The 19887-nt window shown below is 37.3% G+C and overlaps 1 protein-coding gene across 1 annotated transcript in view; it reads left to right on the top strand.

The window, feature by feature from the left end:
* LOC138168313 (IQ domain-containing protein H-like) overlaps positions 1 to 19887 on the top strand; it is a 118403-nt gene that overhangs the window by 36558 nt on the left and 61958 nt on the right. Inside the window, exon 4 of the mRNA XM_069097385.1 lies at positions 11809 to 11926. Within this exon, the coding sequence (XP_068953486.1) occupies positions 11809 to 11926 (118 nt within the window). The remainder of the gene's footprint in view (positions 1 to 11808; positions 11927 to 19887) is intronic.

Here is a 19887-nt window from a genome sequence, read left to right as displayed (position 1 = left end):
CTTTGCCATCGTGACTCCACCCCCCAACTTCTGTCAGCATTAATTTTAAATGGAATTTCTCTTTCTACTTCTTCCTGCAGGATTTTCTTGGAAATAAATAGAAGTGCTAATGAATTATGTGGGTTTATTTTATACCTTGCAACTTTGCTAAAGTTGTTAATTGTTTTGATTTTTTGTTGATTCTGTAGGTTTCTCTAAGTATATTATCATATCATCTGCAAAAAATATATACTTTTGTTTCCTTGTTGCCTATTTCTTTATATTTTTCTTATTACTATAGCTAGCATTTTTTTTAAAGCAATTGGGGTTAAATAACTTGCTCAAGGTTACATGGCCAGTTATTTCTGGGTGTGGTGCTAAGTATCTGAGCCTGGATTCGGATCCCCAGGTCATCCCGACACTAGGGCCAGTGCTCTTACTCAATGAGCCACCTGGCCACCCCTATAGCTAGTCTAATACAATATCAAATAATAATGATGATAATGGGCATCCTTGCTTCACCCTGATCTTATTGGTAAGGCTTTTGATTTATCCTGATTACAGATAGTTCTTGCTCTTGTTTTTAAATAGATTCTACTCATCATTTTAAAGAAAAACTCCATTTATTCCTATGCTTTCTAGTCTTTAATAGGAATAGGTAATGTATTTTTGTCAAAATCCTGTATCTATTAATATAATAATATTTTTATTATTAATATAATTAACAAGAGTTATAGTTTTCTTAATGCTAAACAAGCCCTGAATTTCTGGCATAAATATAACCTGATAATAGTATATGAGCGTTGTGATATATTGCTTTGTGTGTATTTGGTTTAATATTTTTGTATCAATATTCATGAGGGAAATTGGTCAATAGTTTTTTTTTTCTCTTTTTTTGCTTTCTCTGGTTTAAATATAAAAACATAAAAAAATCATAGAAGGCATTTGGTAGAACTCCTTTTCTACTTATCTTTAAATAGTTTATGTAGTATTAAAATTAATTGTTTTTTTAAATGTCTGGTAGAATTCACTTGTAAATCCATTTGGTTATAGGTTTTTGTTTCCTTAGGTAGCTTATTTATAACTTGTTCTAGAAATACGGCTATTTAAATGTCCTATTTTGTCTTCTGTTAAACTGGGCAATTTATATTTTTGTAAATATTCATCCATTTCATTTCAATTGTCAGTTTTATTGGCATAAAGTTGTACAAAATCTCTCCTAATAATTACTTTGATTTTATCTTCTTTGGTTGTACATTGACCCTTTTAATTCTTTAGTTGGACTAAGAGGTTTTGAATACCATTAGGCTGCTTTCATGTGGCAAAGCACCTGGTGCCAATTCTGTTACAGTTGAAATTTACTAGGTAAGGGGTCCATTGCTCATACTGAAATTTTCCAGGGTATATAGCAAAAGGAGGTTATCCCCCAGGAGTTCAAGGATGTCTCCATTGTCCATCTCTATAAAAATAAAGGAAACAGATTTTTCTGTGACAATCACTTAGTCACTGATGGCAAGATTCTTGCCAGAGTCCTCCTTAATAGACTGGTCTTTCACCGGGAAGATGATCATCTACCTGAGATTCAGTGTGGCTTCAGAAAGGACCAAGGATAGGGAGGAGCCAAGATGGTGGAGTAGAAGCATGACCTTCCCGCAGCTCCGGCTTCCACCCTCCCCAATCCATATAAAAAGGGCACTCTAAAAAAACTTTGGAGCTGCAGAACCCACAAAAATGACACAGAGAAGCTAACCTCCCGCTGAGGACAGCCTGGCAGGCCAGCAGGAATCCAGCACAGTGCTCTGGGAGCCAAGCCCAGCCCCACGCCAAGGCTTTAGCTCCAGGGTGGTCCTGACCAGCCACTGGCCACAGGGACTCCAGATCAGCAGCAGCTGTGGCGGTTTCCAGATTTATCAACACATAGACACAAAGGACAAAGTGAGAGGTCAGTACAGTCTGGACTTTGGGACCAGTAACTGGGAATGCATGGCTTTTACCCCCAGGGCGAAAAGCCGCTGAGATGCCAGCACAGACAGCCAGCGCCACATGGTGGCTTCAGCTCTTGGCCTGCAGAGTGTAGGGGGACCAAGCACTGGTCTGAGGGGTAATCGCTCTTGCTTTAACCTGCTTGGATCTGGATTGCAGTCTAGGGTGGAGGTTCTGGGGTGTGTGTCCAGCTTGCCAGAGCGTGTGGAGACCTCAGAGAGGGCACCCATCTAATACCTTTGGCAGCTGAGAAAACCCCAGAGTTTGGGACGAAAGCTCTCCTGTCTGGTGGCAGAGTCCTACTGTGGCAAAAAGCCCATAAGTCAAATAATTGAGTGGCGAAATGAGCAGGCAAAGGAAACAAAGCAGACAGAAGATTCCAACATTAGACTCCTATTTTGGGCACGAAAAGGAGCAAAGCATGGAACAGGAGGAACAACAAAGTCAGAACTCCTATACCAAAAGCTTCAAAGGAAAATACAAGCTGGTTTCAGGCCATAGAGGACCTTAAGAAAGATTTTGAAAACCAAATAAGAGAAGTGGAGGAAAAATTGGGAAGAGAAATGAGAACAATGCAAGAAAATTATAAAATGAGAGTCAACAGCCTGACTGAGGAAATTAATGCCTTAAAAAACAGACTGACTCAAATGGCAAAGGAGGCCCAAAAAGGCAATGAGGAGAAGAATGCCTTAAAAAGCCAAATTTGCCAGATGGGAAAAGAATCTCAAAAACTCAATGAGGAGAATCATTGCTTCAGAATTAGATTGGAGCAAATGGAAGCTAATGACTTTATGAGAAATCAAGATGCTGTTAAACAGATCCGAACAAATGAAAGAATAGAAGGCAATGTGAAATATCTCATGGGAAAAACCACTGACCTGGAAAATAGATCCAGGAGAGATAATTTAAAAATTATTGGACTGCCTGAAAGCCATGACTGAAGTAAGAACCTAGAAATCATCCTCCAGGAAGTTCTCAAAGAAAACTGCCCTGAAGTTTTAGTACCAGAGGGCAAAATAGAGGTTGAAAGAATCCACCGATCACCTCCTGAAAAAGATCCCAAAAAGAAAACTCCTAGGAATATTATAGCCAGGTTCCAGAATTCCCAGATTAAGGAGAGAATATTACAAGCAGCCAGGAAGAAACAATTTGAATATTGTGGAAACACAATCAGGATAACCCAGGATCTAGCAGCTTCTACATTGAGGGGTTGAAGGACTTGGAATATGATATTCTGGAGGGCGGAGGAGCTGGGATTAAAACCAAGAGTCACCTACCCAGCAAAACTGAGTATCATGTTTCAGGGGAAAATATGGTCATTCAGTGGAATAGAGGACTTGCAAGCATTCTTGCTGAAAAAACCAGAGTTGAATAGAAAATTTGACATTCAGATACAAGAAGCAAGAGAAGCATGAGAAGGTAAACAGGGAAAAGGAATCATAAGGAACTTATCAAAGTTGAACTATTAACATTCCTACATGGAAAAACAGTGTTTGTAACTTATGAAACTTTTCTCAGTCATTCAAGGGATTAGAAATATATATATATATATATATATACATATATATATATTTTTCTATATATGAGGGTATATGGGCATATGAATACATATGTAAATGTGTGTATATATGTTTACAGGTATACATAGATAGAGGGCACAAGACCAATTTAACAGGAAGGAATGATACTTAAAAGGTGAAATTAAGAGGTGAGAGGAATATAATGAGAGGAGATGGGGAGAGACAGAGTGGGGTAAACTATATCATACAGAAGAGGCAAGGGAAAATGGTTACAATGGAGGGGAAGAATAGGAAGGCAAAAGGGAATGGGTCAACCTTATTCCCATTGAATTTGACTTGAGGAGGGAGTGATATACACACTAAATTGGATATCTCACCCTCCAGGAGAATAGGGGAGGAAGGGGATGAGGGTGGGGAATGATAGAAGGGAGGGTAGGCTGGGGGGGAGGGAAGTTGGAAGCTCTCACTTTTGAAAATAGATGGGATCAAAGTAGAGAATAGAACAAGTGGGAGGTGGGATAGGAGGGAGGGAAATATAGTCAGTCTTTTACAATGTATCTACTATGTTATTGTTTTGCATTAGCCACACATGTACAACCTATACTGATCTGTGTATCTTCCCAGTAAGGGTGGGTGACAAGGAAGGAAGGGAATGTATCTGGAATTGAAAGTTTTAAAATCAAATATTCAAATGTATATATATATATATGTGTGTGTGTGTGTGTGTATACTATTATTAATACAATCTTACATGTAATTGGGAAATAAGATATACAGGCACTGAGGCATAGAGATCCACTGGAAAAGTCAAAAGGCGTATGGGAGAAAATACGGGAGAGAGCAGATTGGAGGAGGGGATATCCTTTGGGACTGCTATTTTGGGGCAGTAGGTAGGGGAAAAACAGGGAGAAAATTTGTAACTCAAAATCTGGCGGAAATGAATGATGTAAATCAGAAGTTAATAAAGCATTAAAAAAAAAAAAAGGACCAAGGAGCAGTCAATATTGTGTTTGCTGGTCTACAACTCTAGGAGAAATTCCAGGAGTAGAACAGAGGTCTGTACACAACATTCATAGATTTGACTAAAGCCTTTGATGCTGTGAGTCCTCAGGGCTTATGAAAAATTATGTCAAAATTTGGTTGCCTGGAGAAGTTCATCAGCATTGTACAGTCAGTTTCATGATGGCATCCTGGCCAGTCCCCAAGCACTGATCGTCAGCCGCCAGTCTGGATCAGTCCTGGGGTCTAATCAGGGACAAGGTGGTGATGTGGCCAACCCGTCAGACCAGGCAGAGCTCTAGAGGACCTGAGGACCTTTCTCCATCTTACTCTCTGGCTCAGTGCTGGTGAGTCCATGTTACTGGCTGAGGATTTCTTGGTTAAATGCTCCTGTTCCAGGAATCACTGCTCCTGGTGTCCAAACAATAGCATTGGTTTGTTTCCATGTTTTTCCACTGTCTCTGTCTGCTGGAGTCACAAGGTTCTGTGTTTTCTGTTTGATTTTGTAATTGGTTTTTCTGTTCGTTATTAAAATATAAGATCTCTTTAAGGCCAATACATACATACATACATACATATGTATATATATGTCCAGGTTCTGGATAATGGACAATGTTCTTGTTCCTTCCCGGTCATCAATGGAGTGAAACAAGGCTGTGTGCTTGTTCCCATGCTTTTTAGCATGATGTGTTCAGCCATATTGTCAAATGCTTTCAATGAGGGTGAACAGGACATCAAGGTCAGCTACTGCACTGATGATAAATTCTTCAACTTGACTAGCTACAAGTCAAAACCAAAATGGAGGGAGTGCTGGTGCATGGTCTTCTTTTTGCAGATGATTGTGCACTCAATGCAGCCTCTGAGGCTGGGATACAATAAAGTATGGATCAATTCTCTGCGACTTATGCTAATTTTGGCTTAACAATTAACACCAAGAAAACACAGGTGCTCCATCAGTCACCACCACACTATCCATACATGGAACCATTGGTTACAACAGATAGAGAAATTTTGGATGCTGTGGATAAGTTCACTTACCTTAGTAGTGTACTTTCCAGGTATATAAACATTGATAATGATGTTGAGACACTCATTGCCAGGACTAGCTCAATGTTTTGGAGTCTCCAAAGGAAAGTATGGGAGAGAAGAAGTATTAGGGTGACTACCAAACTGAAGGTCTGCAGAGCCATTGTGCTGACCTCATTGTTGTGTGCCTGTGAAACCTGGACAGTATACCAGTGCCATGCCAGGAAACTGAACTGTTTCCACCTGAATTGTCTTAGGAAGAACGTGAAGATACCAGACACTGAGGTCCTTTTTTGAACTAAACTGTCAAGCATTCAAACTCTGCTTCAGAGAAGGCAACTCCTATGGGCTGGCCACATTGTTCAAATGCACAATGTATGCTTGCCAAAAAGACTATTTTATGGAGAACTCACACAGGGTAAGCGTTCATATGGTGGTCAGAAGAAGCAATACAAGGACACTCTCAAGGTCTCCCTTAAGAACTTTGGAATTGATTGTATGACATGAGAGACACTGGCACCGGACTGCTCAGAATGGCATACCTGCATCAGAGAAGGTGCTGTGCTCAATCAGCAAAGCAGAATTGAAACAGCTCAAAAGAAATGCAGGATGCACACATTTAGAGAATCCATATCAAATGTTCATATGGACTATTTGTGCCTGACCTATGGAAGAGCATTACAAGCTTATATTGTTCTGGTCAGTCACAGCCAGACACACTGAAACTTGACTCTAGCATAGTGATGTCATTTTGGTCCTCTTCAAGAACAAAGGACAACAACCAACCAATCAACCAACCTTTTTAATTATTGATACTGGTAATTTGGTTTTCTTTTTTCAAAGTCAAATTAGCTAAAGTTTATCTATTTTATTGTTTTTTTCAGCTCCTAGTTTTATTTAATAGTTTATTTTTTTTACTTTTGTTTTTGTTCATCTCTACTTTGACTTAAAGATTTCTATTTTTGGTGTTTAATTGGGGATTTTAATTTGTTGTTTTTCTAGTTTTTAGTTGTGTGTCCAATTTGTTGATTTCTCTGGCTCTCTTTTAAGTACTTGGAGATAAAAATTTCCCTCAAAGTAGTGGTTTGGCTGAATCCCACAGATTTTGATATATTGTCTCATTGTTTTCATTATCCTTAATGAAGTTATTGATGTTTCTATGATTTACTCTTTGATCCATTTTTAAGATTAGATAATTTAGTTTCCAATTTTTAATCTGTGCTCCAAAGGCCATTTATTGAATGTTATTTTTATTGCATTTTAGTCTGAAAAGGTTGCATTTAATATTTCTGCTTTTCTGCATTTTTCTGTGAGGGTTTTATACTCTATAATCCGTAGTCAATTGTTTTGTTTTGTTTTTTGCTTTTTGGAGGGGGGAAGGCAGGGCAATTGGGGTTAAGTGATTTGCCCAAGGTCACATCGCCAATTAAGTATCTGAGGTTGAATTTGAACTCAGGTCCTCCTGACTCCAGGGCCTGTTCTCTATTCACTGTGCCACCTAGCCACCCCTATATACTCCATTTTTGTGAAGGTACCCTGCACAGTTGAGAAATAGGTGTGCTCATTTCTATTTCCATTCAGTATTCTTCAAAACATGATCATATCTAACTTTTCTAAAATTATATTTACCTCCTTAACTTTTTTGTTTGTTTTATGGTTAAATTTATCTACATATGAGAGGGTCAAATTGTGGACCCCCACTATTATAATTTTAATATCTCTTTTCTACTGTAACTCATTTAACTTTTTTTCAACAATTTAGCTGTTATGCCATTTTGTGCATATGTGTACATTTACAGTTTTTGCGTTTTTTATGTGTTTGTTGTCCACCTTCTTACTCAGGATGATCTGAATTAATAAGTAGCAATATGGTATAGTGAATAGAATGCTGGACCTAGAGAGGAAGGCCTGGCAGTTACTTCACCTCTCTCTCTCAGTATCAGTTTTCTTATCTGTAAAACAGATCACAACAGCATCTATCTCACAGGGTTGTTGAGCATCAAATGAGATAATATGTTAAATGTTTTGCAAACCTTAAAGCACTCTACAAATATTAGCTATTATTATTCATTTGGGCCTCTCACCAAGCTGAATCTAAAATTGCTTTTCCCTCTATTGCTTCTTGATATTTTATGTAATGATATTGCTCATAATCTTCTGTCATCTACCTCCCTAAATTTTTACAAGAGAGTTTCTACTCTAAAACTGGTGTTACCATTGACTACTATGTATTTTTGCTTGACAAAGAATTAAAGTATCAACTGGGTGAGGTAGTTTCCTTTTTGCATTAATTGATTTATAATAGTTAAACTTCCTTTGGAAGAGGTGATAGGTTGTCAATGTCTGTTATTTTATCCATATCCCATGTTTTAGTATCAGCAACTTTGTCAAATAAGTCAAACTAGAGTTGTCTTAATCAGTCTCAGTCAATCATAGAGTTATCTGATGTCATCTGTACATTTTTTATTTTTCTAATTTGGTATCTGTTTTGATTTTTGCTCTAACAAGTTGCATTGTGTGCAGACAGTTGGTTTGGAAATGATTCCCACTTTGGCAGCTAGTCATATCCTGTCTGTTAGAATAGAATCGGTTTCAATTTTTTGAAATTTGAAATGATTTGATTTTAATTTTTGTATTATTATTATTAGAATCTTGCCATGGCTAGCACATTATGAATCTTTTTTTTTCATGATATTGAGGTATGAGGCTTCTTTTTTTTTTTTTATTAAGCAATCAGGGTTAAGTAACTTGATCAAGGTTACACGGCCAGTTATTTCTGGGTGTGGTGCTGAGTGTCTGAGCCCGGGATTCGATCTCCAGGTCGTTCTGACACTGGAGCCTGTGCTCTTACTCTCTGTGCTACCTGGCCGCCCCTAGAGGTATGAGGCTTCTAATAGTCAATAATCCCTTGATTTCTATTATTTCTTACTCTTGAGCCATACTTCCTCACTTGTTTTTCATTGGCTCCCCCAAAGTCATAAACACAGAAATAAAAGCATTGATGCCAAAGAGAGACAAAGACATATTTGGGTTCATCACAAGGCTCCCCCCACACCTGCCTAATCAACTTGATGAGTACATCTATTCCCCTCTGAAATATGGACACAAAGGATTTATTTTACCTTATTAACTATAGACATACCCATATGTCTATTAGCATCTTGTTAAGAGGACACAGATAACTTCAGATTGGTTTTCAGTGGACTGGAGCTATCCCCAACACAATTAGTTGGATGGGACTCAGGAGGACAGACACTTTTCAGAAAAGCCACCCCTCTGTCAGCCTATAAAAGAAAGTGAAAAATTGCTTTCAGATCTTTTTTTTCCTTCCTTTTTTGCTATTTGCATCCTGCCTTTTTTTCTGGAAGCATTCATCCATTTTGGGGGAGGGAGGAGTTAGTTTCTCATGTCACCATCAATTGGAGGGAGGAAAAGTTCCCTCTGTTCCTCAAGATTCCTTAAGAAGAAAGGTACAAGGAAAAAGTTAGGGGGGAAAAAAGGACTGAGAGCCATTTTATCATTCACTTTAATAAGCCAATACAATGAAGGCAGATATTCTGACATGAATCCATACTTCTGAGTCCTAGCCACCTTGAAAATGGGACAGCACCAGTTACTGAAAACCAACCAGCATTTGACTATGCCCTCTCAGCAAGGAACCAACAAGTAAACAAGCATGCTCATCCTCTTAGAGGGAGAACTATGTTGATCAAATTGGTCATGGAGAATTTTACTGAATAAACTCACCTTACAATAATTTAAAAAGTTAATTTTTTTGGATATTCATTAATATGTTCCTCCTTGCCTCATCCAAGTTATCCCATACTTTGTAGGCTTTCTGCATTTATGTTTATAGTTTGAACTATGTTGCTTGTTATTTGCCTCTGTTCTCTAGTTGTTGTACTCAGTTTGATTCAACAACTTTCAAGTGCCTGCTTGCTTACATTATCTTTCCTCAACTTAATTACAAACTCTTTGAGACCAGAGGCTTTGGTTTCTACTTCTTTTGTACTCCCTGTGGTACTTAAAGCAGAGTCTGTCATGTGTAAGATACACATAAAAGGTCCTCTTTGGGTTGAATTGAACTGAATGAGAAGATGATGAAGGATTAACTAGAATAGGGAAAGGGCAAATTGAAGAGAGTGGGAAATTGAAGTAATAGGGAAAAGGTGGTGAAGGACAGTAGAAAGGGGAGAAAAAAGAGGAAGTCAAGGAGACTGAAAGTAATAAAAGAAAGAAATGAATAGAAGAGATGAACCACTGTGACTACACAGCTACATTTCCACTAGAGATCAATTCTTCTATGGAGAAAGATATGTAATCTGAAAGACCCACTGAGGCAATACTATATATTTCTCCCAGTCTCTTGGGGATGTAACAGAAATATTAATCATTACAGGCAAGTAACTTAAATAATTGTCTTCATGAAGTAGCTGCACCACAGCCTTTGCTGTCCAGGCTGTTTTCACTAGACGATAAAGATTATTAGATCCTTGAGGCATTATTGTCCTTTTGATATATTTTTCAATTTTAATCCCATAGAGATTGTCAAAGTAGACTTGTATTTTGAAGAATTAGACATGGTCTGCATATTCTGAGTTGGGTTTTGCTTTAAATTTACAAGGTAGGTTTTTTTTTTTTTTTCAGGATGGCATACTGGGGTGAGGAACCTGCAGCCTTGAAGCCACATGTGGCCCTCGAGGTCCTTGAGGGCAGCCTTTTGACTGAAGCCAAACTTCACAGAACAAATCTCCTTAATAAAAGGATTTGTTCCATAAAACTTGGACTCAGTCAAAAACCCACACCCAAGGACTTAGAAGGCCACATGTGGCCTCAAGACTGCAGGTTCCCTACCCCTGAGTAGATCAAGAACTATCCCTGAAGTCAGGAAGCCTAGATTTCAAGTCGTGCCTTTGACACATACAGGCTATGTGATGAAGAACAAGTCATTTACTTTCTCCAGGGGAGAGAGGAGAGTTGTGCTTCTTTTTCATGTCACCATTAGCTGCAATGGTGCAGAATTCTTAAATTTTTGAAGACCACGAATTACGGAGAATAGGCTGATCTGCCTTGGTAGAAGGAATTTCCTCATCTGAGAGTTTCCTATACCAATGAAATTAGAGCTACAGTCCCCATCTCCTTTTTTTTCCAATGTTTTCCATTAACATTTTTAATTTCCATTAAAAAAGTCAGAAAGGAGTGCTAAGTCAACCTTTAGGGTGTAAGTGGCATTTGGAAACAAATTTAGGACAACTAATATTGCATTAGTATGCAATGTATTCTTATTTTAGGTTTCATTATAAAAATTAGTATGATAGATGAAAAGGTAAACTGCTAAAGGAGAGCCAGTAGAAATTAGTTTTTAGAAGAAGATTAACTGTTTTTATTAATATCATGACATTGTTGTGTTTTGACCTATCTATAAACTAAGTTTTAAAAGTTGGTAAATTTTAAAACTGCATAATACCTTTACAAAGACTTTTTATGACAATGACCTATCAACCCATGACAGTTCCTATATATTTGTTGCTTTAAGGTTACAAGATTTCCTTGCAATGACTTAGTGAGGTAGCATTTACAATTATTCTTCTCATGCTATGGATGAGGAAATTAAACTTAGGTGATTTGTCCATCACAGAGCTAATAAATGTCAGTCAAAATCTGGATCTAAATATCCTGACTTTTAAGCTCATTGCTCTTTGAAGTCTACCAGTCTGTTTCTCTGTACATGTGAAAAAGTATGCATGAACTGAGAGTAGTAGGTTTCAGGCTTAAGACAATACAACCTTTTGAGTAAAAAAAGGAATATAAAATTTAACCAAACAAAATCATTAACAGGAGTCTCTAAAATGACATAATTATGGACAGTTTAACTAAATTAAGATCAGCTTTTTGAGTATATGTAACCTGGGCTATTCAGTGATTCTGTTTTATTAGACAAATGATCACATTATTTATTTTTCTTTATGGTAGGAATGTTTTACAGTCTAGTAATTCTGTCAGCTGTTTGTCACATAAACTCAATCAAGTGATAGATCTCTTATCCATACTAACTGCTTTCATTAGATTTGAAAGGTTTGATATTTAAGATGCCTTCTTGAGTTTTAGAATAGAATGGCCTTGCCAGAGATAGTCCTAACTTAATCATCTTTTGTAAAAGTCTTTTTAAAGAGTTTTTACAATTAAAAATATTATCTTTACTAAGCTGCTTTATTTTAAGATGGCAAAGTAAAACAATTTCTAAAATAAAATATTTTAAATTGTTATTGATATTTTCAAAATCATGTTTCTTCATAAATAGGCGGAGTCCAATTGGTGTTCCTCAGAAGCCATTTTTGTTTCCACAAGAAAGTGTAAGTAAAAAACAGGAAGGCAAAAGAAAGGGAAGAGCCAGTCCATTGATTCATCCAAGTACAAAGGTTAGAAATTTTATTATTCTCTAACTAGACCGTATATGAACTCTTGTTTATCATTTAATGAACTCCTTGTTTCAGAGATACCCCATTTTTTCAGTGGAAATGTATTTTTATTGACTCAAGCTATGACCCAGAAACCAAGAAAAATCTCACATCATAGTCAGCAGAGTAAATTGGCCCTAACTCTCCCACTTTAAATTATGGTAGCAATGAATAGGAAGTTTTATTTAAAGAAAGTGATATAATAATAATACTAAGTGACTTTAATGTGGCACTTGAAGGTTTACAAAGTACTTTGCATATATTCTCTCAGTTGATCTCATTTAATAAACAGACATTAGGCACTTAGTAGCAGGCAAGTCTCAGAAATCTAAATGCATCACTACATCTCACAACATTTTGTAATTTATAGTCCCTGTATGAAAAATTCCCTCAGACCTTGCATTGGCATGAGTGGCTATACTGCCGCTTTTTTGGCCAGGTTGGTTGCGTGTGTGTCATCTGTTTTTTTTTTTTTTTCCTGTCATCCAGTTGATTCATAGTTCCCTTCCTGGTCACTCTAGACATTAGCAAAGGGAGTCTGTCAGTTTTAAAAGTTATCATAGAATCTTAGCCTAATAAATGTTTGCTTGATTGAATTGAATTGGAACGTTGGCTGTCATCTAGTTCAACTTCTCTCTGAAACAGGGATATCCTCCATGAAGGTCCCATCAAGTATCATCCAGCCTTCAGTTGTTAAGGAATTTGCCATGCTCTGAGGCAGCCCATTGCATGTTTTGAAACAACTTTCTAATTGTTAAGAAGTTTTTTCCTTAAATTGAGCTAACATTGTCTTCCAGCAGCTTCCACCATCCTTTATTTTGCTCTCTGAGACTAAGCAAAAAAAATCCAATTGCTCTTCCACATGAATTTTTTTTACATGCTTGATGATGGCAATCACATCTTCCCCTTTGTTTTTTCTTCTTTAGGCTAAATAGTCCTCATTCTGTCAACCAATCTTCATATGACCTGATTTAGAATTTCCACCTGGTGCTTTGTCTTCTCAATGTTCTTTTAAAAAATATGGTGTCCCTAACTGATCACAATGTTCCAGATGTGATCTTACCAGGACAGAGTACACTGGGAACATTGGCTCTTTTGTTTGGTCCATTGTAGCGTCCTAAGAATACTTTGTTGGGCTTTTCACATTACATTATTAACTCACATTGAGCTCACAGAAAATTAAAATTTACAGATCTTTTTCATGTTAAGTCCTGTTTAATCATATTCTCATTACCCTTTATCTGTGCAGTTGATTTTTGAACCCAAGTCTAGGGCTTTGCATTGATCCCTATTCTTATATTATTAGACTTGGCCCTTTTTTCCCCAGTCTGCCAAGAACTTTTTAGATCCCAGTTCTGTTATTCAATTTATTAAGGGTTCCTTCCACATTTGTCACTGCAAGTTTGATAAATGTGCCATGACTGCCTTTAAATAATTTCTAAAAATGTTGAATAGAACAGGATTGGGGGAAAACTCTTTGATATTCCACTAAAACCCTCCCTCAATATTGACATTAATTCCTTAATAACTGGGTCTGGTCCTCCAGCTATTACCAGACCACCTAATTGTATAGCAATTTTACCGTAAAGTCAATAAGCATTTATTACTTAATGAATAAGCCCACTATGTGCTAAGCACTACACTAAGCAAAAGCCAGTTACAATCTGATGAGGGAGACGACATGAAACAAATGTGTAAGAACAAGATACATACAGGATAAATGGACAATAATCAATCATAAAGAGCAACAGAAAAAAAAAAGGTTTCTTGTAAAAGGTGGGGTTTTAGCTAGCACTTGAAGGAAGCCAGGGAAGTCAGGAGGCAGAAAGGAGGTGAAAGAGAGTTCCAGGCATGGAGACAGTCATGAAAATCCAGAGTTGGGAGATGGAATGCTTTGTTCAAGAAAAAGAAAGACCAATGTCGCTCGATGCAGAGTGCTGGTTGGGAGGAAGTTCTGGAGGGGACAGTAAGATGTAAGGAGTATGGAAAAGTAGAAAAGGGTTAGGTTGTGAAGGGTTTTGAATGCCAAAAAGAATATTTTATATTTGATCCTAGAGGTGGTAGGGAGTCCCTGGTGTTTATTGAGGGGGTGTGGGTGGGAGTTGTTTAACATGGTCAAATCGATACTTTAGGAAGATTAATTTGACAGCTGAGTGGAGGATGGACTGGGGTAGGTAGAGACTTGAGACAGATTATTTTAATAGGTGACTCATGAGATGATGAAGAGGCATCGGTATCAGCTGAGTTGGAGACATTTGAGACAATTTTATTAGTGTTTTTTCAAAGAAAGGTTGCTGGTTACTGATAGTTTTCTGATCATTATTTAGCACATGTTATTCTTTCCCCAGAAGAGTTATACCAGGTATCAGAGGAGAGAAGGGGTTGTATACAAGAGATGTTATGAAGACAAAATTAAGAGGGCTTGGCAACAGATTGAATTGGGGGGGTGAGAGGAGTTGAGGATGACACCTAGGTTGCCAGTCTACAAGGCTGGTGATGGTTTTGACAGAAGTTTGGAATGGGGGAAGGTTTGGGAGAAAGAGATAATGAGTTCATTTTCATATTTGTTGAGCTTAAGATGTCTATGAAACATCCAGTGTAAGTTGTCTAATAGGAAGCTGGAGCTGTGAGTCTAGAAATTAGAAGAGAGACCTAAATCGATCTGGATAAATATATATATATATATAGGAATCATCAGTATAGAGGTGATAGCTGAAGCCATAAAAAGTGATGAGAGAACCAAGTGAAATTGTATAGAGGGAGAAGAGAAGAAGACAGAGCTGTGGAGGATACCCACCTTTGGTAGTTGTGATCTGGACCAAGATCCTGCAAGGGAGGTTAAGAAGGAGTAGTTAGAGTAGGAGAAGAACCAGGACAGAGCAGTGTCATAGAAACTGAGAGTAAAGTGTGGTAGGAAAAAGAGGGTGATTGACAGTGGCAAAAGCTGCAAAGAGGTCAACAGGGATGATAATTGAAAAAAGCCTGCTGGATTTGGCAATTAAGAGATTGACGAAAGTGGAGAGAGAAATTTCAGTTAAATGAAGGTTGGAAGCTAGACTGTAGTGTTATGAAGAGAGGGAGAAGAAAAGAAGGGGAGGCATCAATTATAGATAGTCTTCTCAAGGAGTTTAGCAACAAAATGGAGAGAGATATAGGGTGATAGTGTAAGACAGAAGGATCAAGTGAGGATTTTTTGAAGAGGGGGTAGAGATACATGAGCATGTTTGTAGGCAGTAGGGAAACAGCTAACATACAAAAAGAGATTGAAAGTAAGTGACAGAATGGGGCTGATGGAGACAATATCCTGAAAAAGACAGAATGAAATGGGATCACATCTGCATATAGAGGGGCTTGGTTTGTTAAGGAGAAGGGTCACCCCTTCATATGAGACAGGAGTGAAGGAGCCGATAATAGCAGAAGGCATCTGGGTGATGTAGGATGAGGAGGAGATTAAACCCATACTTAACTCAAGTAAGTATCATTAAGTATCCCCAGAATTTTTATCTTAAAATAAAAGTTTTGTAAATGATTCTTCTACGTTTGAAACAAAATTTATCAGATCACGAGGTTTAATTTCATGCTATAACCCTAAAACCAGACCTTTAACCATATTCTCTCAGCATATAAATTCTTCTTGAGGCTGAGCACTCTTTGAAACAATATTAACGATTCCATCCCCTAGGGTGTTTAAATAAATTATCCTTTCAGTGGCTGTTATAATACTTAGCAACTGGGGAGAAATGCCTTGTATCTGCCTGGCATGTAGCCTATGTTTTGGGAAAATGTAGCTCTATACGAATTTGAGTTGACTCCTACTTTCATATACATATTCCTTTAAAAATATCAAATAGTAAATACTAAAAAACATAACTTTCAATTATATGGCAAAACACAAGACACAATCTACTCTGGTTCTATAGGGTACAAAAATGTTTTCCAGAGCCAGATTAAGGGAGAAAGGCCTCTTTCCTGACCCTATTCATCCCCAGCTCTCTACTTAAACTAAATTGTGTCCAAGTTCAGCAGATTCACATACACTAAGCCTGTGTGACTTTAGTCAAGTCATTGAACTGTCCTCACTTATAAGATGGGGATGGTAATAATACTTGTATTGCCTACCCCAGAAGAATTGTTGTAAGGAAAGTACTTTCCATTGTAAAGAGTTGAATGCATTTGAGACAATTTTATTAGTGTTTTTTCAAAGAAAGGTTGCTAGTTATTGACAGTTTTCTGATCATTCTTTAGCACACATTATTCTTTCCCTAGAAGAGTATACCAGGAGATTCATGGACTTTTCTGCAACCCACAGGGTGGGCTGTGAGATGTTCTGTCTTCAGGGGCAGGTGGGGTGGTAGAATAAAAAACCTTTCTCCTCTCCTCTATAAGCTACCTCTGAATTTCTTAATGACAACCCAATCTCAGATCCTGAGATAAAAGAGTGAGGCAAAATATATATACTATGGAATTCATTCTATATAGAAAATGAGAGTAATTCAACCTCTGATACTGAATATTTGAGAACTAAATTTGTCCAGGTGCAAAAGCATAATAAAACTGATTTCAAAAAGTAAAGAAAGTAATTTCTTGTTGCCTATCATTATTTAACGATTTAAAAATTATATTTCATTTTCTAAATCACATTTGTTGTTCAGTCATTTTCAGTTGTGTCTGACTCTTCCTGACCCTATTTGTAGTTTTCTTGGCAAGGTTTGCCATTTCCTTCTCCATCTCATTTTACAGATGGGTAAACTGAGCCAAACAGGGTGAAATAATTTCCTTAGGGTCACACGGCTAGTAAGTGTCTGAGTCCAGATTTGAACTCAGCAGTCTTCCTGATTCCATGCCTGGTACTCTATCCACTGTGCCACCTGGCTGCTAATTCCAAAAGAAATGTTGATTTACTGACAATCCTATCTTTCATTCCCCCCTAGTATGTCTCTTCCACATTGCTCGGGACAACCTTTCTACTGTCTCCAGACACATCTTCCTCATTCCCACCTCTATATTATTCCCCAGACCATCTCCCTCTTTCTGCTCTCAGTCCAGGAAGTGTCCTTGATTAACCCCACTCCCACAATAATCCTTTCCTTACTTTGGATTTCCAGGGGACAAGTACATACAAGTAGCACATAGTTACACAATTATTTTTATATTGCCATAGATTTTTTTTCTCTAATCCTCTTATATGTTTATGCATTGTAAGCTCCTTGAGGGCAAGGACAGTGTTTGCTATTTCTGTTATTTCCCATGGTCATACATGTGATGTAATTGATTAAAAAATGATTGAATGGAATTGAGAATGATTGAGGTTCTGATGTTGCCTCAGCCATTTTCTACCTGAATCATCCTGTATGAGCCACTTAGAATCTCAGTTTGCCTTAGTTTTTTCATCCATAAAATGGGAATAATAAAAGTACCTGCCTCACAGGGTTGTTGTGAGAATTAAATGAGATAATCTGTAAAGGACTTTGTAAAACTTTTTAAAAAAAAGATTCCAAGATAGAATTAAAAAAAAATCTCACTGTGCATACATTATTCAAAAAAAATCAAACTGTGGTCAATCACTTGCAGAAAAATAATTAAATCATGAAAAATTGTCATACAAATAATGATTCATATACTGAGGATAATCACATGTTCTTTTGGATGTTATGTGCTTGGGTGAACTTAATTTAGAAAAGGGTATTGAATATTTCTTACCCTGACTTTATCTCGGGCAGGGGGGGGGAGAGGCTGGGAGCCCCATTGTCCTTTCTTGTCTAATATCTGTGACATCTGCTTAAAAATGCATATCCACTGACACAAAAGATAGCCCTAATTTCCCATTATAAAGTAAATGACAAACAGTGCTGTTTTGCCAGCTGTTCTACATGCCTAGCAAACTAACATAAAAGCTTTTATTATTAAGTAGTTGTGAAATCCAGCTGGTATATTGCCACCTATAATTGCCCACTTCCAGTCTTTTAAACTAGGTAAGCCCCAGTTGCTACTTTAAACTCTCTGTCCCCAAAAGTGGACCACTGTTTTAGGAATTTCGTTATATGCACAAAACTTGCATGATGAAATTTTTGACTTGCTTAATTAGAGACAAGATGCACAATTAATTCATTCTACCCACTGTACTTTAAGAATATATATTTGAAGACATTTATGTTTTGAAAAGAAAAAGAAAACAACCAGGATTTCTTCTCATCCTCCCTCCCCTCATTTTTCTATTTTCTCTTTCATTTTTTATATAGTTGCTAGCGAGAGCTCATCATATAGAACAGGAACGTGGACTAGATCTTCAGCAGCTTGTAGATAATTCTGAATCTAATGATATCCATTTTTTTTTCACATAATTGTTTTAAATGTTTACATTCTCCTTTGTTTTGAAGCTTGCAATCTCCTGCCCACAAATATATTAGTATGAAGGACAAAGCCTGGCCCAATGGAAAGAACCCTGAATCTAGGAGGCCTAAGTTTATGTACCAATTCTTCTACTTCCTTCTGTAATCCTTTTAGACAAGTCATTTCTTCTCACCAGGCCTCACTGGCAATCTACTTGTTGCAAGGATTAAATGATCAGTTTAACTGTGTTAACTGTTTTGAATTGTAAGGTAGTTGGTATTATGAATAATAGTAAAATAGCTGACAATTGTGGTGCTTTAAAGTTTGCAAAACACTTTTCATGAACTCTTTCATCTCACAGTTAACCAACCACAAGATCAAAAATGTTGTCCCATTTTACAGATGTGGAAACTGGATTTCAAAGAGGTTAAGTCTTCAGTTATAGGATTCATCAAAGGGTACAATCCAGGCCTTTCTCTTTTAGAGCTATGAGTTTTTTGGAGGGGCCTCAGGCCCAGATTTTTCTGGGCAAAGGGAAATATAAATCATACTCATTTGGGAATATAGAATTTTCCAGTAGGAGTAATGTGTGATGAGTGTGGGGGAAAAATAGGTTAGGATGCATCTGGAAGGGACTTTAAATGTCAAAGTAGTTTATATTTTATCCTAAAAGAAATAGGGAGTGATTAAAGTTTCTCAAGTAGGGGAGTAGTGTCTTCTCAGCCCCACTGATCTACATGATGTTCTCTGTTCACACAAAGGGTTTTTATAAACTTTTAAGTACTGTAGATGTCAGATGTCACTATTGTTGTCTATAATTCGAACTACCTTACAATTCAAAACAGTTAATACTTAGTTAAATTGATCATTCAATCCTCACAACAGGTAGATTGGAAAAGAGACTAAGAGAGGTGAATATTGCATTTCCCACCTTCATGCCATTTGATTAGCCTGTTCCCCCATGCCTAGAATGGTCTTCCCCCTCCTTTCTTCCTCTTGGAATCCCACATTCCCCTTAAGTCTCAGCTCAAGCATAATCCCCTACATTATTCTGTGTTTAAACACCCGCCTCAGTTGTTATTCACCCCCCTCCCCAATTACTTTACATGTAGTTTTATTTACTTATCTGTGCACATATAGGTAGACTGAGATATATATGAGATCCTGGAGGAATCATAGTATCGTAGATTTACACCTACAAAGAATCTTAGACACTAGCTAACTCAGTCCTCTCAATTTATAAATAAGGAAATGAGGTAATTTACCAATTTATTTCTGTCTTGCTATTAGTACTTAATAAATATTTGTTGAATTAAATTCTATCATAATTAAATATTTTAGAGTTTCAATACTCTTCTTCCTTGGGACTATTAATATGATGAGTAGCTGAATATTTAGACCGAATTAACTTCAAAAGTTTCTAGTTTTCTAATTGGGGCGAGGGTGAGCCATTCTGGTGATTTTTACTGAGAATTCCTTCATGATTTGTATTTAATTCCAAAAGAATACAGAGCTATTTGAACCTTGAGCTCAGTCAGGCGCACACACACACACACACACACACACACACACACACACACACACACACACAC

The sequence above is a fragment of the Petaurus breviceps genome, unplaced genomic scaffold (assembly GCF_028583685.1).
Source record: "Petaurus breviceps papuanus isolate PSGF00001 unplaced genomic scaffold, PetGlider_PUasm1.0 37, whole genome shotgun sequence".
In the NCBI taxonomy this organism is placed as follows: Eukaryota; Metazoa; Chordata; class Mammalia; order Diprotodontia; family Petauridae; genus Petaurus; species Petaurus breviceps.
This window is presented reverse-complemented; position numbering and strand designations above follow the sequence as displayed.